Source organism: Clarias gariepinus, chromosome 5, assembly GCF_024256425.1.
Source record: "Clarias gariepinus isolate MV-2021 ecotype Netherlands chromosome 5, CGAR_prim_01v2, whole genome shotgun sequence".
NCBI classification, from domain to species: domain Eukaryota; kingdom Metazoa; phylum Chordata; class Actinopteri; order Siluriformes; family Clariidae; genus Clarias; species Clarias gariepinus.
The window spans coordinates 22,202,974-22,215,800 of record NC_071104.1 but is presented as its reverse complement, the minus strand read 5'-3'; the positions used below and the strand labels follow the sequence as shown (position 1 = coordinate 22,215,800).

The window sequence follows — 12,827 nt, the reverse complement described above, 5'->3', positions numbered from 1 at the left end:
ATCTCCCAATTCTTTGTTACTTCATCCAGTCTTTTTATATTAAAATAAATGTAGCGCTTATTTTATCAATATTAGCAACATTCAACAAAATGTGTTCAATATACCTTAGGAGTTACTCCCTCCAGCCGGAAACACGCACACTAACAGACCATGAACTTCTAATGCAGAAATTTGATCAAACAGGTTTTCTGCTTACCTTTTCTATGCCGGCACAAGTTAATGGTCTGTCAGCCCGCGGTGGTCCCAGGTCCCCAGAGGGGTCAACCCTCAACGGCAATCGCAGTCGGGGGTCACCAATAAATGTGGGAGAAAATTCTTCCACCTGTTGATGTTGCTGTTAATTTAAAATATCAATCAGTTAACAAGTCATTAACAAAGAGAATTAAAGAAGAATTAAAGAAGATTACGCCACGCAGAGCTGGATGAAGTAAGTCAGGCTTTTATTGCAGCAATAAGAACCCAGATGAGCCAGCCTAGCCATGCCTTGGATCAGAACCAAAGCAGTGCCAAGTCCAGACTAAATTCACAGTCAAAAGCAGGCTCCTTTTATACAGTTTCTAAGAGGGGGGGATCTCCAGTCTCCTCCCCTGTACCTTCACCTCGTTTGACCACAGCAAAATTATAATCCATTATAATTCAGTTTTTATCAATTAATTTTTCCATTAAAATTACATTTCTCTCATCTTGTACCATTATGTCATACACCTCGCTATCTGACTCCACTCCATGCTCATAACTCTTTCCCTTTATATTTACACCTCGTTATTTGACTTCTTCCTGCACTTATCTGACTCTTACTATGCTCAAAACTTCTCTCCATTATAATACATCTTCTTTAATAATTATTTTCTATTATCTTTACACTTTTCATATCTTTTTTATAAAAATATATTGGTGCCGCTTGTTTTCAAGGCTTTTTCCTTGTTTTTTTCTTCGGTATGTTCTTCATTTTTCAAGAGACCAGCCATGGGTAAGCATCTCCTTTACACTATTTTACTTATTTGCCTTATTTTACCCCATTCAATGTTTTTATACATTTTATTCTATTTTATAGCCAACTGCGACTTCTCCATTGATGACTTCATCCCTTTGGATGATTCGGACAGCCAGAGCAGTTCAGACCGTGTTCCTTCTGAGGAATTTTATTTCTATTGATGCTTTTACCCTGGCCCCTTATGTTTTGTATTTTACGTTGGGCTTTTATTCTTTGTATTTTATGTTATTACCATGTAAATATGCCTTTTTATTCTTTGTCTACTCTTATTAAAATATTTTATTCACAAGACTAGCTCTGTGTCTCTGATTTTTCCTATTTCTTATCTGCCCGTCCAGTCTGCCCACATGGCCATCTTCACACACACACACTGTCTCGCAGGGAGATTCCCCTGATTCTTTCAAGTTTAATTTCAGTGTATAGTTTATTACATAGTTCCCCGTACACCTCGTTAGCCCCTCTTTTTATCTGGTTTCTAGTTTCTTGTGCTTATCTGGTGTCTGTCACCTGATTATTTCTTCTGTCCTTGGGTTTTAGTTGGTTTTTCCAGGATTTTATCCTCCCTGCTTTGCCCTTGGTTTTTTCTATCAGTTGGTTGTTCCTGGTTTATTCTACAGTTCTCAAGAGACAGACCATGTATGAGCATCTCTTTATTTGGTAGATGCACATACTAGTTTATTTTTGTGTCTACTTTTATTAAACTCAGTATTCCTAAAAGTAATCGTGTGTCTTTTGGATATTTGTCTATATTTTACTTAGACATGTATACGTATATCCAACACTTGTTTCAATCCTTCATTAGGCCAAGTCCGACACCTGGCACCTTATCTTGTCTTATCTGGGTCACTCTAACCCTTCTCTTACTGCTATGTTTTACGTCCTGTCTGCTTTTCTCACTTAACCTTTATATTATTTCACTAAGATTAATATTATGTTGATTAATATTATCATATTGTTACATTGCTGCACACACAAATATATTTAATTAAAATATGCTTACACAAGCAAAGATTTGTAATAAATTTTGATTTAAAAAACGAGCGTTGTCGTGGTTTACGAGCTCCGAGTATCATGTATAACACATGCGCTTCTTGTTTTGACACCAAGCGTCGCGTCACCACAACTGAGCCAACGGTTCTTCTCTCTCTGGAGTTGATTATAGATATTTAAGAATGTTTTGTGCACCTGATGAGACATGGTAAGCTAAAAAAATATGTTATGATGTTTGCTTTATTGTCTTGCAAGTTTAATACAGAATATAGACAAAATATTTAAGTAAATTTGGTATACATAGGCATGACAATGAAGCACATGACACAAAACATTTAGATCTCTCAAGCTTAAAATATTAAAGGCTAAAAACAGGCCAGAAAATTGTGTTTTGGGAAGATGTGGAAAGAGACTTGTGACATATTCTTCCACAAATTATAAAACTCCTGGATTGACTAGATTAATAGCCAATAGTTTGTCTACACTAACATTACTGATTTTCTGTAAGGAAGGATGTGTGATTTAGATTGTATGATTATTTCCAACATTAAACAATAATAATTAAAAGAGGGGGTTCTGTTCAGTATTGGGCCTTGGGTCAGTTTTTAGATACAAAATTGAAAAAAAAATCTTGAAAAAGACTTGGTGTGAACCTGAAACTCTGTCCCATTAACATGTTATAGTTGAACCTTGGATTGTAAGTAACTTGATCTGTGAGCATTTTGCAAGATAAGCAACATTTTTAAAATAAATTTTAACTTAACAAATGAGCGAGGTCTTGATATCCGAAAGCAAGTGTCATTAGTGAGGTTTCTTGTTTAAAATCCAGTTTCCAAAGTCTCTCTCTGTCAGAAAGCAAAGTTATCATGAGTGCCATGAGAGATTAGAGAGGTTCCTTGTTAAAGAAGTTTCCCGACAGAGCAGTGTTTCTGTTAGTGTGCGTGTGTCTGTGTGTGCGTGCACTCACATGTGTTTATGCACGCACATGCATGTGTGCGTGTGTGTGTGAAAGTCTTCATACAGTTGCCCCCACCCTCCTCCTCTCCTCTCGTCTTACCTCAGCTTCACCCATACACATGTGTGCGTGCATGCACAAACAATAAACACACACATACATACACTGCTCTGTCAGAATTCTTTTTAAAGGTAAAGTGCAGGTTATTTTTTTTATTTTTACTCTATATTTTATATTTAAAACCTTTATATGAATATTTTTGAGTTGTGGAACGAATCATCTGAGTTAACCTGCATTTCATTACCAGCAGTTATAATAAGATTTGTTTTTACAGATGAGCATTTATTTTAGTTGTATAAATACTTTTTTCCTAAATTTAAAGTAAATTTTTGAAATTATTAGGCTGTTTACTTTAGCTTTCATCTAGTGAGCTACATTAACTGGCAGTACAATGTTAAAGAAGATTTAATAAGTTACCCTGCTGAGGCTAATCATACTGATTCAGTAGTACAATGACTGGGATTTCTGAAAACCTTCCCTTACGCTATTAAATTCTACTGTGTTAATCACAATTTTATCATTTTCACATTACAGCATTTGCAGTAGAGTTAAGCTAGCAGAGAAATCATAACAACGTTTTAAAGACTGTAGTATAGAAGACGTTAGTAAAGCTATTGTCTTATGTAGAGTCTTTAAGTTAGTTGCTGACTTTTGACTCATTTTTTTTTTTTGCTGTGCAGTAATAGATTGAGTCATCACTTTTTCCTCTGGTGACATAAACACTTTTCCCATCATGAGAACGTAAATTTGGTCCTGTACAGGTGAATTCTGCCTGCACTGGAGTTTCCACTGAACACAGCAGTGTTATGTCTGTGTCCTTTTGCTCAGCAGTCACATTTGGTTCAGAAACTGCATCTAGAAGCAAAAATATGTAAACATTAGACCATTGTAGACGATTTATAATAGCAGATGAACCAGTCGAAATTTTACTGATTTACTGTATATTACAATTACTACCATCTAAATTGTGACTAGTGAAATATTAACCTTACATGTACACAGTAAAACGTGGCCAATATGTCTGTATTATATGCCAAGTTCTGATATTTTTACAGAAGTAGCTCATGTGCATTGCACAAAAACTAGGCATCGCAGTGCACCAGTTTTTTCACTTCCCATTCCAACAAATAAAAAATCACAATGCTATCCAGTACAATCTACAACATTTTAAAACATCGCCATCACTCCAAGAAATTCATACAACCAGTCATCATATTTTTTCTCCTTGAAGCATATAATACATTTCTGTTGTTGATGTTTCCTCAAACAGTTAATTCTCACTCTCTCACTCACTATACCACTTATCCTGTACAAGATCACAGGAGGCCTGTAAAGCCTGTCTCAGAGAACTCTGAGAAATAGCCAGGGTCCACCTGGATGAGGTGCCAATAGTCACAAGGCACAAGCATGCACATACTCACAAATATATATATATATTATATATTCTACCATCATACACTGATCAGCCATAACATTAAAACCACCTAAGGTTGGGGTTTCTATTGTGCCACTAGGGCAGCTCTGGCCTATAAATATTTGGTTCCACAGGGCCTTTGGGGATGTGCATAATTTGTAAAGTTTAGTAAGTAGTTTCTACTGTATGTTCCTTGTTTACAGAATCACAGGTCAGGTTAGTAATGTAGTTTGAACCAGGATCTGCTTGTGAGCAGTGATGGGTGTAACCCACCTAGTGCCCTGAGTCCGCTGGAAAAAAGCTCCAGGAGGCACACCATGCACAGATAAAATCAAACAAAAGACAGCCACTTATCTGTCAGTTTGTCTTTTTTTTTTTTAAGTTTTTGTGTTGAATGGTGCAAATAAACATGGGCCCAGAGCTCTGCTAAAACTCTGCCTAAGTCTTCCTCTACACCAAACAGACAATATACTATAATAAAAATATACTACAAACTAAACACAGAGCATTAATTAGTTAATTTATTCCCCAGTCCATTCTTTATGCTCCCTAGTGATTTTACTGAATCCTTTCTTTCAATTAGCCTCAATGGTAAGTGGTTATCTTAAGACTATACAGCTGTTTAGTCTGTACTTGTCAGCTTGATCGGCAATGCCCAACCATGTTGGATAATTGATTCTGTGCCAAGTGCGCAAACTTCTGAGTGGTGCAACAGAACACACATATTTATGGCATTACATTATCAAAACTTGCGCATATTAAAAATAGCCTGCCATTTTCTCCAAACTCAGTGAGCAAATTAGTCTCAACCCACTTATTACACCTAGTTTGTTTAGAAATAATAATTACAGCATTAATTAACATGTATAACAAGGTTTGTACAAAAACAAACAAAAAATACCCTGTGTGTCTAAGGCTTTTGCACAGTAATCGAATTTGGTCTGACAAAAAGAGCTATCTGTGCATTGATACTTTAAAGCATTAAGAGCTAAAAATCCCAAACAAATACATTACCTTGGCAGTCCTTAAGTTTAAATTCTGTTGTGGCTTTGCTGACTTCATTTTGTGCAGTGCAGTAATAGATCAAATCACTCTCTGTGCTACTGATTTGAAAACTGTCCCCAGTATGAAAGAACCCATTTGGTCCTGACCATACAAACGTCGCCTGCTCTGGAGGTTTCATTGTACAACTTCAATTGTCTACAACTCAAAATGTTTTACTGCTCTTACATTACACCATTTTGCTAACTACATTTTATTACTTAAAAACACTTTTGATTTTAAAGTTCATAGTTTTAGTTTATATTTAATAACTATACAATGTCTGCAAGAATAGCCTCTGGTGTCGCTTATGTTATAGGAAATATTCCTCACAGCCACTCCTTTTAAAACCATGAAAGAAACAGCTTTTATTTTTACCAAAAAAACAACAACAAAAAAACAGACCGTGGAAACTTATTGACCGTCATAAATTGCTGGCACCCAAAACTCTTTCTATAAATGTTAAATAAAAAACTATTTATAAACCCATCACTGCATCAATGATGATAAATTGTAAATTTATCTTTAAATTAAAATTTTTAAAAACATGTATAAACAGGCTTAAATATGTGGCACATCCACCACTGTTAATTAGCTGTTTCTACAGAAAGGTAAGAATAAAGCCATGAATGTCTGCTGGACTGTTATAGAATCATGCTGTCATAGAATCTAACCCACAATTTCAAACAGGAGAATTTAATAGCACAATAGAGGTATAAATTTCAGAAGCTAAGACTAAGATACAGAATAAGACTTACCGATTACTGTAACTGTGTATTCAGCATATCGTAGAACACCTTTCACCTGGAATTGACCTTTAAATACACCACTGTCCGCTTTCACCACCCTGAGTGTAAGATCTCCAGTCTTAATGTTAAGTTCTCCTCGCTCGCTGTATCGATACCAGTGAGGTTTAGAATTGAAAGAATCCAACTCAACCACTATGTTATTAGCGTGTGTCCACTGAATAGCTTCGATTGTTTCGGTAATGGTTGAAAGAAAAGTGTAATTAGCTCCAGTGGGGATATAAATATTAGCCGCCCCACCTAATGAAACAAAGCACAAAACAGAACTGGATAAAAAATACAGAATGTAAATCTATATGGATGATAATTCATTTCATACTGTCACATTACAGAACTAGGTACATTCCTGTAGTGAGGAAAATATTAATAAGCCTATACTACTGTAAATGCCTTGCTAAAGAGAAAGGTGACTTCACTTTTTTTGACCCAAAGAGCTAGAGCTAATCAAAGAACTTTTCAGAATTTTTATTAATTAATTAATTGATTTAACTTACCGACATTAAGCACAGATAAAAAGAGCACCATGAACAAGAGAGCATTCTTCTCCATCATGTCTGGTTACTTTCCGTTTAAAAAGCAGGTGGGTGTAAATGTCCGCGTTTTAACCCTGACAAAATGATATGCTGGATTAAATCGCTACCAACACTGAATGTGGTCAGTTAATTGAATATTTTATTTAATCAGGAATTGATTACAACTTCAATTAACCACTCTTACCAACCATACCTTACCATTGAATGCAAAGTTAATACAGAGAGTTAATACAAAGAATTGGAGTACATATTATTACTGTGGCGTTTTTATCGCCTGAAAGGATGGTGGAGAGACGAGCGAGCTTATCTTGCTGCCCAATGCAAATGGCTGGGAGTATTTTATTCAAGCACACAATCTCACAACTCGAACACATGAGAGGGCTTAAAAGAAGAACACCCTATCACACATACCCTGGCTGAAGCCACTAAACCAAACACCTTTCCCCAACACGGTGAACACATAAACAGTCCCTCCCGCAGAGCATGATGGTTATTACCCGAAACCCCGCCCACGCCACATTGCCCCCACCCGAGCTGTGACCGTCCCCGGTCACCATGGCGAACTCAGTCTAGCAGGCGTGACGGTGGGCGGCGCTGGCGTTGTGAACGCCGGAGTCTTTTTGCGGGGGAAGGCGGGGCACAGCCCTCTTCCTGAGGCGGACCGGCCTCCACAGAGCTCGATGTTTTGCTGACGTGGGGCTGGTAGGGAGCGAGCCGGTCCCGGTGGAGCACGACCAATCGCGACCGCCCCGTCAACCGCACCCGGTAGACCACATCAGAGAGCTGTGCGACGACCGTGCAGGGGCCCACCCAGTGCGACATCAGCTTAGGTGAGAGCCCCCTTTTCCTTCCGGGGGAATACACCCAAACCTGCTCCCCAGTAGCAAAGTCGCGCCCCCGGCTGTGGGTATCGTACACGCGGCGCTGCTTAACCCCAGCGTCCGCCAAGTGTCTACGCGCCAATTCGTGGACACGAAACAGTTTGTCTTTCAATGAATAAAAATAGTCCAAACCTGGTTTCGTGGGTAAATCCACTTGAGGCGGGGGCCCGAACACCAGATCCACAGGCGTGCGCAACTCGCGACCGAACATTAACGCAGCTGGCGTCAGTTGCGAGGACTCCTGCACCGCTGTGCGATACGCCCAAAGCACGAGAGGCAAATGCTCGTCCCAATCTTTTTGCCGGTTGCTGGTAAGCACGGCGAGTTGGGTGGTGAGTGTTCGGTTAAACCGCTCCACGAGGCCGTCACTTTGTGGATGCAGGGGCGTGGTGCGGGTCTTTTTCACCCCGAGGCGCTCGCACACCGCCGCAAACACCTCCGCCTCGAAGTTACGCCCCTGATCACTGTGCAACTGCTCCGGGGAGCCGAATCGGCTGAACACCTCATCCACCAGCACTCGAGCCGTGGTGGAAGCGCTCTGATCCGGAACAGCGAACGCCTCCGGCCACTTGGTGAAGTAATCCATGGCCACCAGCACATAACGATTCCCGCGATCAGAGATGGGAAACGGCCCCAGAATGTCCACGCCCATACGTTCCATGGGCGCCCCCACCCGAAAGTCTTGCAAGGGCGCTCGCGAGCGCTGGGTAGGGCCCTTCTTTGCCGTGCAGACATCGCATCTGTGAACAAAAAGTTCGCTGTCAGTATGACAACCCGGCCAGTAGAACCGAGCACGCAACCGCCGCAGTGTCTTAGTTACCCCAAAGTGTCCCGAACCCGCGTGCCCATGAACCATCCCCAGCACACATGCCCGCAAAGTCCGCGGCACCAGCAGCTGAAAAGATTCACCAGCGCCACACGGCCGTTCCCACTGGCGGTAGAGTAAGCCCCCCCGCAACGCTAGTCGGTGAAACTGCGAGTGGAGAGCTTTTTCTTCGGGTCCCAGGTGGGCGATTGCGGCATAATCCGGTCTCTGGCCCGCGTTAACCCAACTTAATACCCGCTGTAATGCCGGGTCCTTCTCCTGCTCGACCATTAGCTGATCGCAGTCCATCTGTGGCACAGGCGAAACGACCACCGGCGATGGTGTAGGTGCCGCAGTGACTCGGCTGCACGCCGGCTCGGACGGCCGATTACCGACGGGGGCTTCGGAAGACTGCGCAGGGAGAATGTTCTGATTCACGGGGGTCGGGGTGTGTTCGATGTCGTGACCACCCACACGCTCTTCAACCCGCTCGCAGTGTCGACAACGCTCCTTGCTGCACGGCCGGCGGGATAACGCATCGGCGTTAGCGTGCAATTTTCCCGCTCGGTGCTGAACGGTAAAATGATAGTCCTGCAACCGTTCGAGCCAACGCGCTAACTGCCCCTCGGGCTCTTTAAAACTGAGCAGCCACACCAGCGAAGCGTGGTCGGTCCGCAGCAAGAAGGATTGCCCGTATAAATACGGCCTAAAATGCTTAAGGGCCGCGACGACCGCAAGCAGCTCGCGCCGCGTGACGCAGTAATTCTTTTCCGGCCCAGACAACGCGCGGCTGAAGTACGCGACAACACGCTCTTTGTCCCCGGCAACCTGAGACAGGACGGCCCCCAGCCCTACATCGCTCGCGTCCGTGTCGAGAATAAACGTACGAGCTATATCCGGATATTCGAGAACGGGCGACGTAACCAGAGCTTCCCGTAACCGTGTGAACGCACGCGCGTGCTCCCTGTCCCAGCGAAACGGCTGGTTCTTTCTCGTGAGCGCGTGCAGCGGGCTGGCGATCGTAGCAAAATCCCTCACGAACCGGCGATAGTACGACGCTAACCCGAGAAAGGTGCGCAGCTGCGACACATTCGACGGCTCAGGCCAATTCTGTACCGCGGCAATTTTGGCTGGATCGGTGGCAATCCCTTGAGCGCTAATGACGTGTCCCAGAAAGACAGTTTCTTGCCGCAACAACTGGCACTTTTTGGGATTGAGCCGCAAATTCGCCCGCCGGATAGCTAGAAACACCTCCCGTAGGTTAGCTAGCGCGACCGCAAAATCCTTGCCGTGTACCAATAAATCGTCTAAGTAGACGACACAACGGTTGCGAGGGATCTCTGCCAATACTCTCTCCATCAACCGTTCGAACGTAGCGGGAGCGTTGCAGAGGCCGAACGGCATGCGCCGAAATTGCCATAGACCTTGTCCGATCGAAAACGCGGTTTTGGGTCGTGCTTCCGGGGCGAGCTCTACTTGCCAATACCCGCTACGCAGATCCAACGAGCTAAACCACGCCGAGCCCGCAACGTGTTCCAGCGCATCATCTATTCGCGGTAACGGATAAGAATCCTTGCGCGTCACCTCGTTTAACCGCCGGTAGTCCACACAAAACCGCCACGATTCGTCCTTTTTACGCACCAGTACAACGGGTGAAGACCACGGTCCGGATGCTGGCTCTATAACGCCCGAGTCGGCCATCTCACGCAGCTGCTGCTCGGCTATAGCTCGTTTAGCTAACGGGAGGCGTCTCGGATGTAACCGAACAGGAGCGGCGTTACCCGTATCGATATGGTGCTGCACCAAATCGGTATGCGTGCACTCGCGCTCATCCACTGCGAAAATATCGGCGAACTCGTGCAAAAGGGACTTCACGGCGTCGGTCTGCGTCTGATTTAGCCCTACACTGCTACGCCGCATCAGCTCGGCCATTATTCTCGCTCGGACAGCTACCGGATGTTTACATGGCGCGTCCACCGGAAGTTCCGCCCCGCTGGTGCGTGCTACTAACTCGTCCGGCCGCGCTTTGGGCACTAGCAACCTAGCTAAACCGAAACTACCACGCAGAGTCCCGTCTGCGAGATTCAGTACCGCACCCCACCTTTCCAAAATGTCTAATCCCAAGATACAATCATCCTCGATATCCGCCACAAAGAATGGGTGAAAAAGAATGATTGCACCTACTTGTATTCGCACTGTGCGACAGGCCCGTATCCTCAAATAACTGCCCGACACGGTGCGAATGTTCACGGCCGGGTCCGGCAGCACACGACCGCGCTCTCCGCGCTTCAACAATCCCCCGCGCAGCAGCGAAAATGTAGAGCCGGTGTCCACGAGCGCCCGCAGCGAAACGTTGTCCAGGCCGCAGTCCACGTAGACCCCCGCGCGATTTCCGACACGTCCCGACCGGAAGTTAACTCCGGCAGTTGGGGGAACAAAGATGGCTGTGGGAGGCGGTTTCCCCTCGGCGCCCCCCGAAGCTAGTTTAACGGCTGCTGGGGTACGCTGTCCTCCGGCCGGAGAACGTTGCAGCGGTATCCTTGGCCTCGGCGTTGTCGCGGAAACTCGCCGGCCGGGTCGAGGCCTAGCCGCGACGGGTAGCCCTGTCCCCGGCTAGGTTCACCTCCCCAGCGGCCGCGAGCCACCGAAGATCGCTCGGCTCTCTCGCCGTGGTGTTCTCCCAAGATGGGCTCGGCGCGCTCAGCCTCGCGCAGCGCCTCGGACAGCGACGCCGGTGCCGCTAACCGGAGGTGCTCGCGAAGGCGGTACGGCCGGATTCCCCGAAGAAACGCGCGACGAGCTAGCTCTTCCTGCTGGCCGTGTCCGAAATCCGGGTAGCCCTGGCGCGCGAGAGATCGCAGGTCCATGGCGAACGCCCCTAGTGGCTCAGAGGCGATCCGCACGCGGGTTGCCAGCTCCTCGCCCGTGGCCTCGTTACGGTCTCCTGCGCCGAAACGGAAACAGAGCGACTGCTGCAGCTTTAACCAGTCGTCCCGCTCATCAGCCCGGAGATCTTGCAACGCCCGCAGCGCGTCACCCTCCAACGAGAGGGCCACCCGGACGGCTGTTTCTGCCGGGGACCAGCCCGCGAATTTGGCGGCTAGCTCTACCTGGGCGATGAACGCGTGGGGATCGCCGGCGCCGTTGTAGGCCGGCAGGCGCAGCTGTAGGTCGCTTCGCTGGCGGACGGGGCACGGAGCTGTAGCTTGCTCCGGTGTCGGCGCCACGTCACTGGAGGACTCCTCCCCGAGGTCTAATACCGGAACCTGGAACGCGCCGCTCCGCTCCGGTCGCCGCTCTTTGCCTGCACTAGCCCCATCAGGGAGGGTTTTCTTTCTCCGCAGCTGCTCCGCTACTCGGCGGCCCATTTGGATCCTCCGGATTTCCTCCGGGGTGCGCTCCAACTCGTGACTCTCCATAATCCCACTTCTGACACCAAATGTGGCGTTTTTATCGCCTGAAAGGATGGTGGAGAGACGAGCGAGCTTATCTTGCTGCCCAATGCAAATGGCTGGGAGTATTTTATTCAAGCACACAATCTCACAACTCGAACACATGAGAGGGCTTAAAAGAAGAACACCCTATCACACATACCCTGGCTGAAGCCACTAAACCAAACACCTTTCCCCAACACGGTGAACACATAAACAGTCCCTCCCGCAGAGCATGATGGTTATTACCCGAAACCCCGCCCACGCCACATTACATTTGTAAATTATTATTTTCATTACCTGATATATGTGGTTTTATTCACTTAGTACAAGATCCCACTGATCCCACTGAAAGCACTGAGTGTCACCATCATCTTTTTTAAATCATTTACATTTATTCTTGGTAAAAATGTATACCACAGCACTTTTACATCCCCGTTGCCATGCGACTATCTGGGCTGTTTTACTAAACAGGGAAGAAGCTTACTCAACAGTCGCTTACTCAACTCACACTTTCTTCCAAGAATATACAACTTTTCGTGATCACAATTTTTCTTTCCCTATTTTCTAAAACTTTTTTTTTTCTTTTTTTTCAGATCAACTGTTTTCTCAGAACAGCCAGTATGTTAATAACTCTTGACCCTCAGTCAGGTTCATCTATATCACTGTGTACTCCTATGTCACTGTGTACAGTACACTGTGTATCCCCTCACCGTTTGCGTTCATTGTACATCTTGTACAAGTAAACTATTGATAATGTAAATGACCGCAAAATGGTTGTGTCTCTTTAAATTAATTGTACGTGTCACGTGCATTACGCTGTGAGGGGTGGGGTAATGAAAAGTAATTAGATCATTAGGGAGAAGCGTGAAGATTTATGTTACTTCTTAGTACATGGAGAAAAATTTTGTTATTTG

General features: G+C 45.2%; 1 protein-coding gene across 3 annotated transcripts in view; it reads right to left on the bottom strand.

Annotated features, from left to right (window-relative positions):
* Nucleotides 1–12,365, bottom strand: part of LOC128523779 (uncharacterized) — a 55,571-nt gene extending 43,206 nt beyond the window's left edge. For 2 of the 3 annotated variants that reach the window (XM_053495907.1, XM_053495906.1), the window contains exons 1-3: nt 12,211–12,365; nt 6,755–6,867; nt 6,213–6,500 (exon numbers count right to left, since the gene is read on the bottom strand). In XM_053495907.1, coding sequence (XP_053351882.1) covers nt 6,213–6,500; nt 6,755–6,812 — 346 coding nt within the window. In that variant the 5' untranslated portion in view covers nt 6,813–6,867; nt 12,211–12,365. The remainder of the gene's footprint in view (nt 1–6,212; nt 6,501–6,754; nt 6,868–12,210) is intronic. The other variant, XM_053495905.1, reaches the window with a different exon arrangement.
* Between the last annotated feature and the right edge of the window lie 462 nt (nt 12,366–12,827).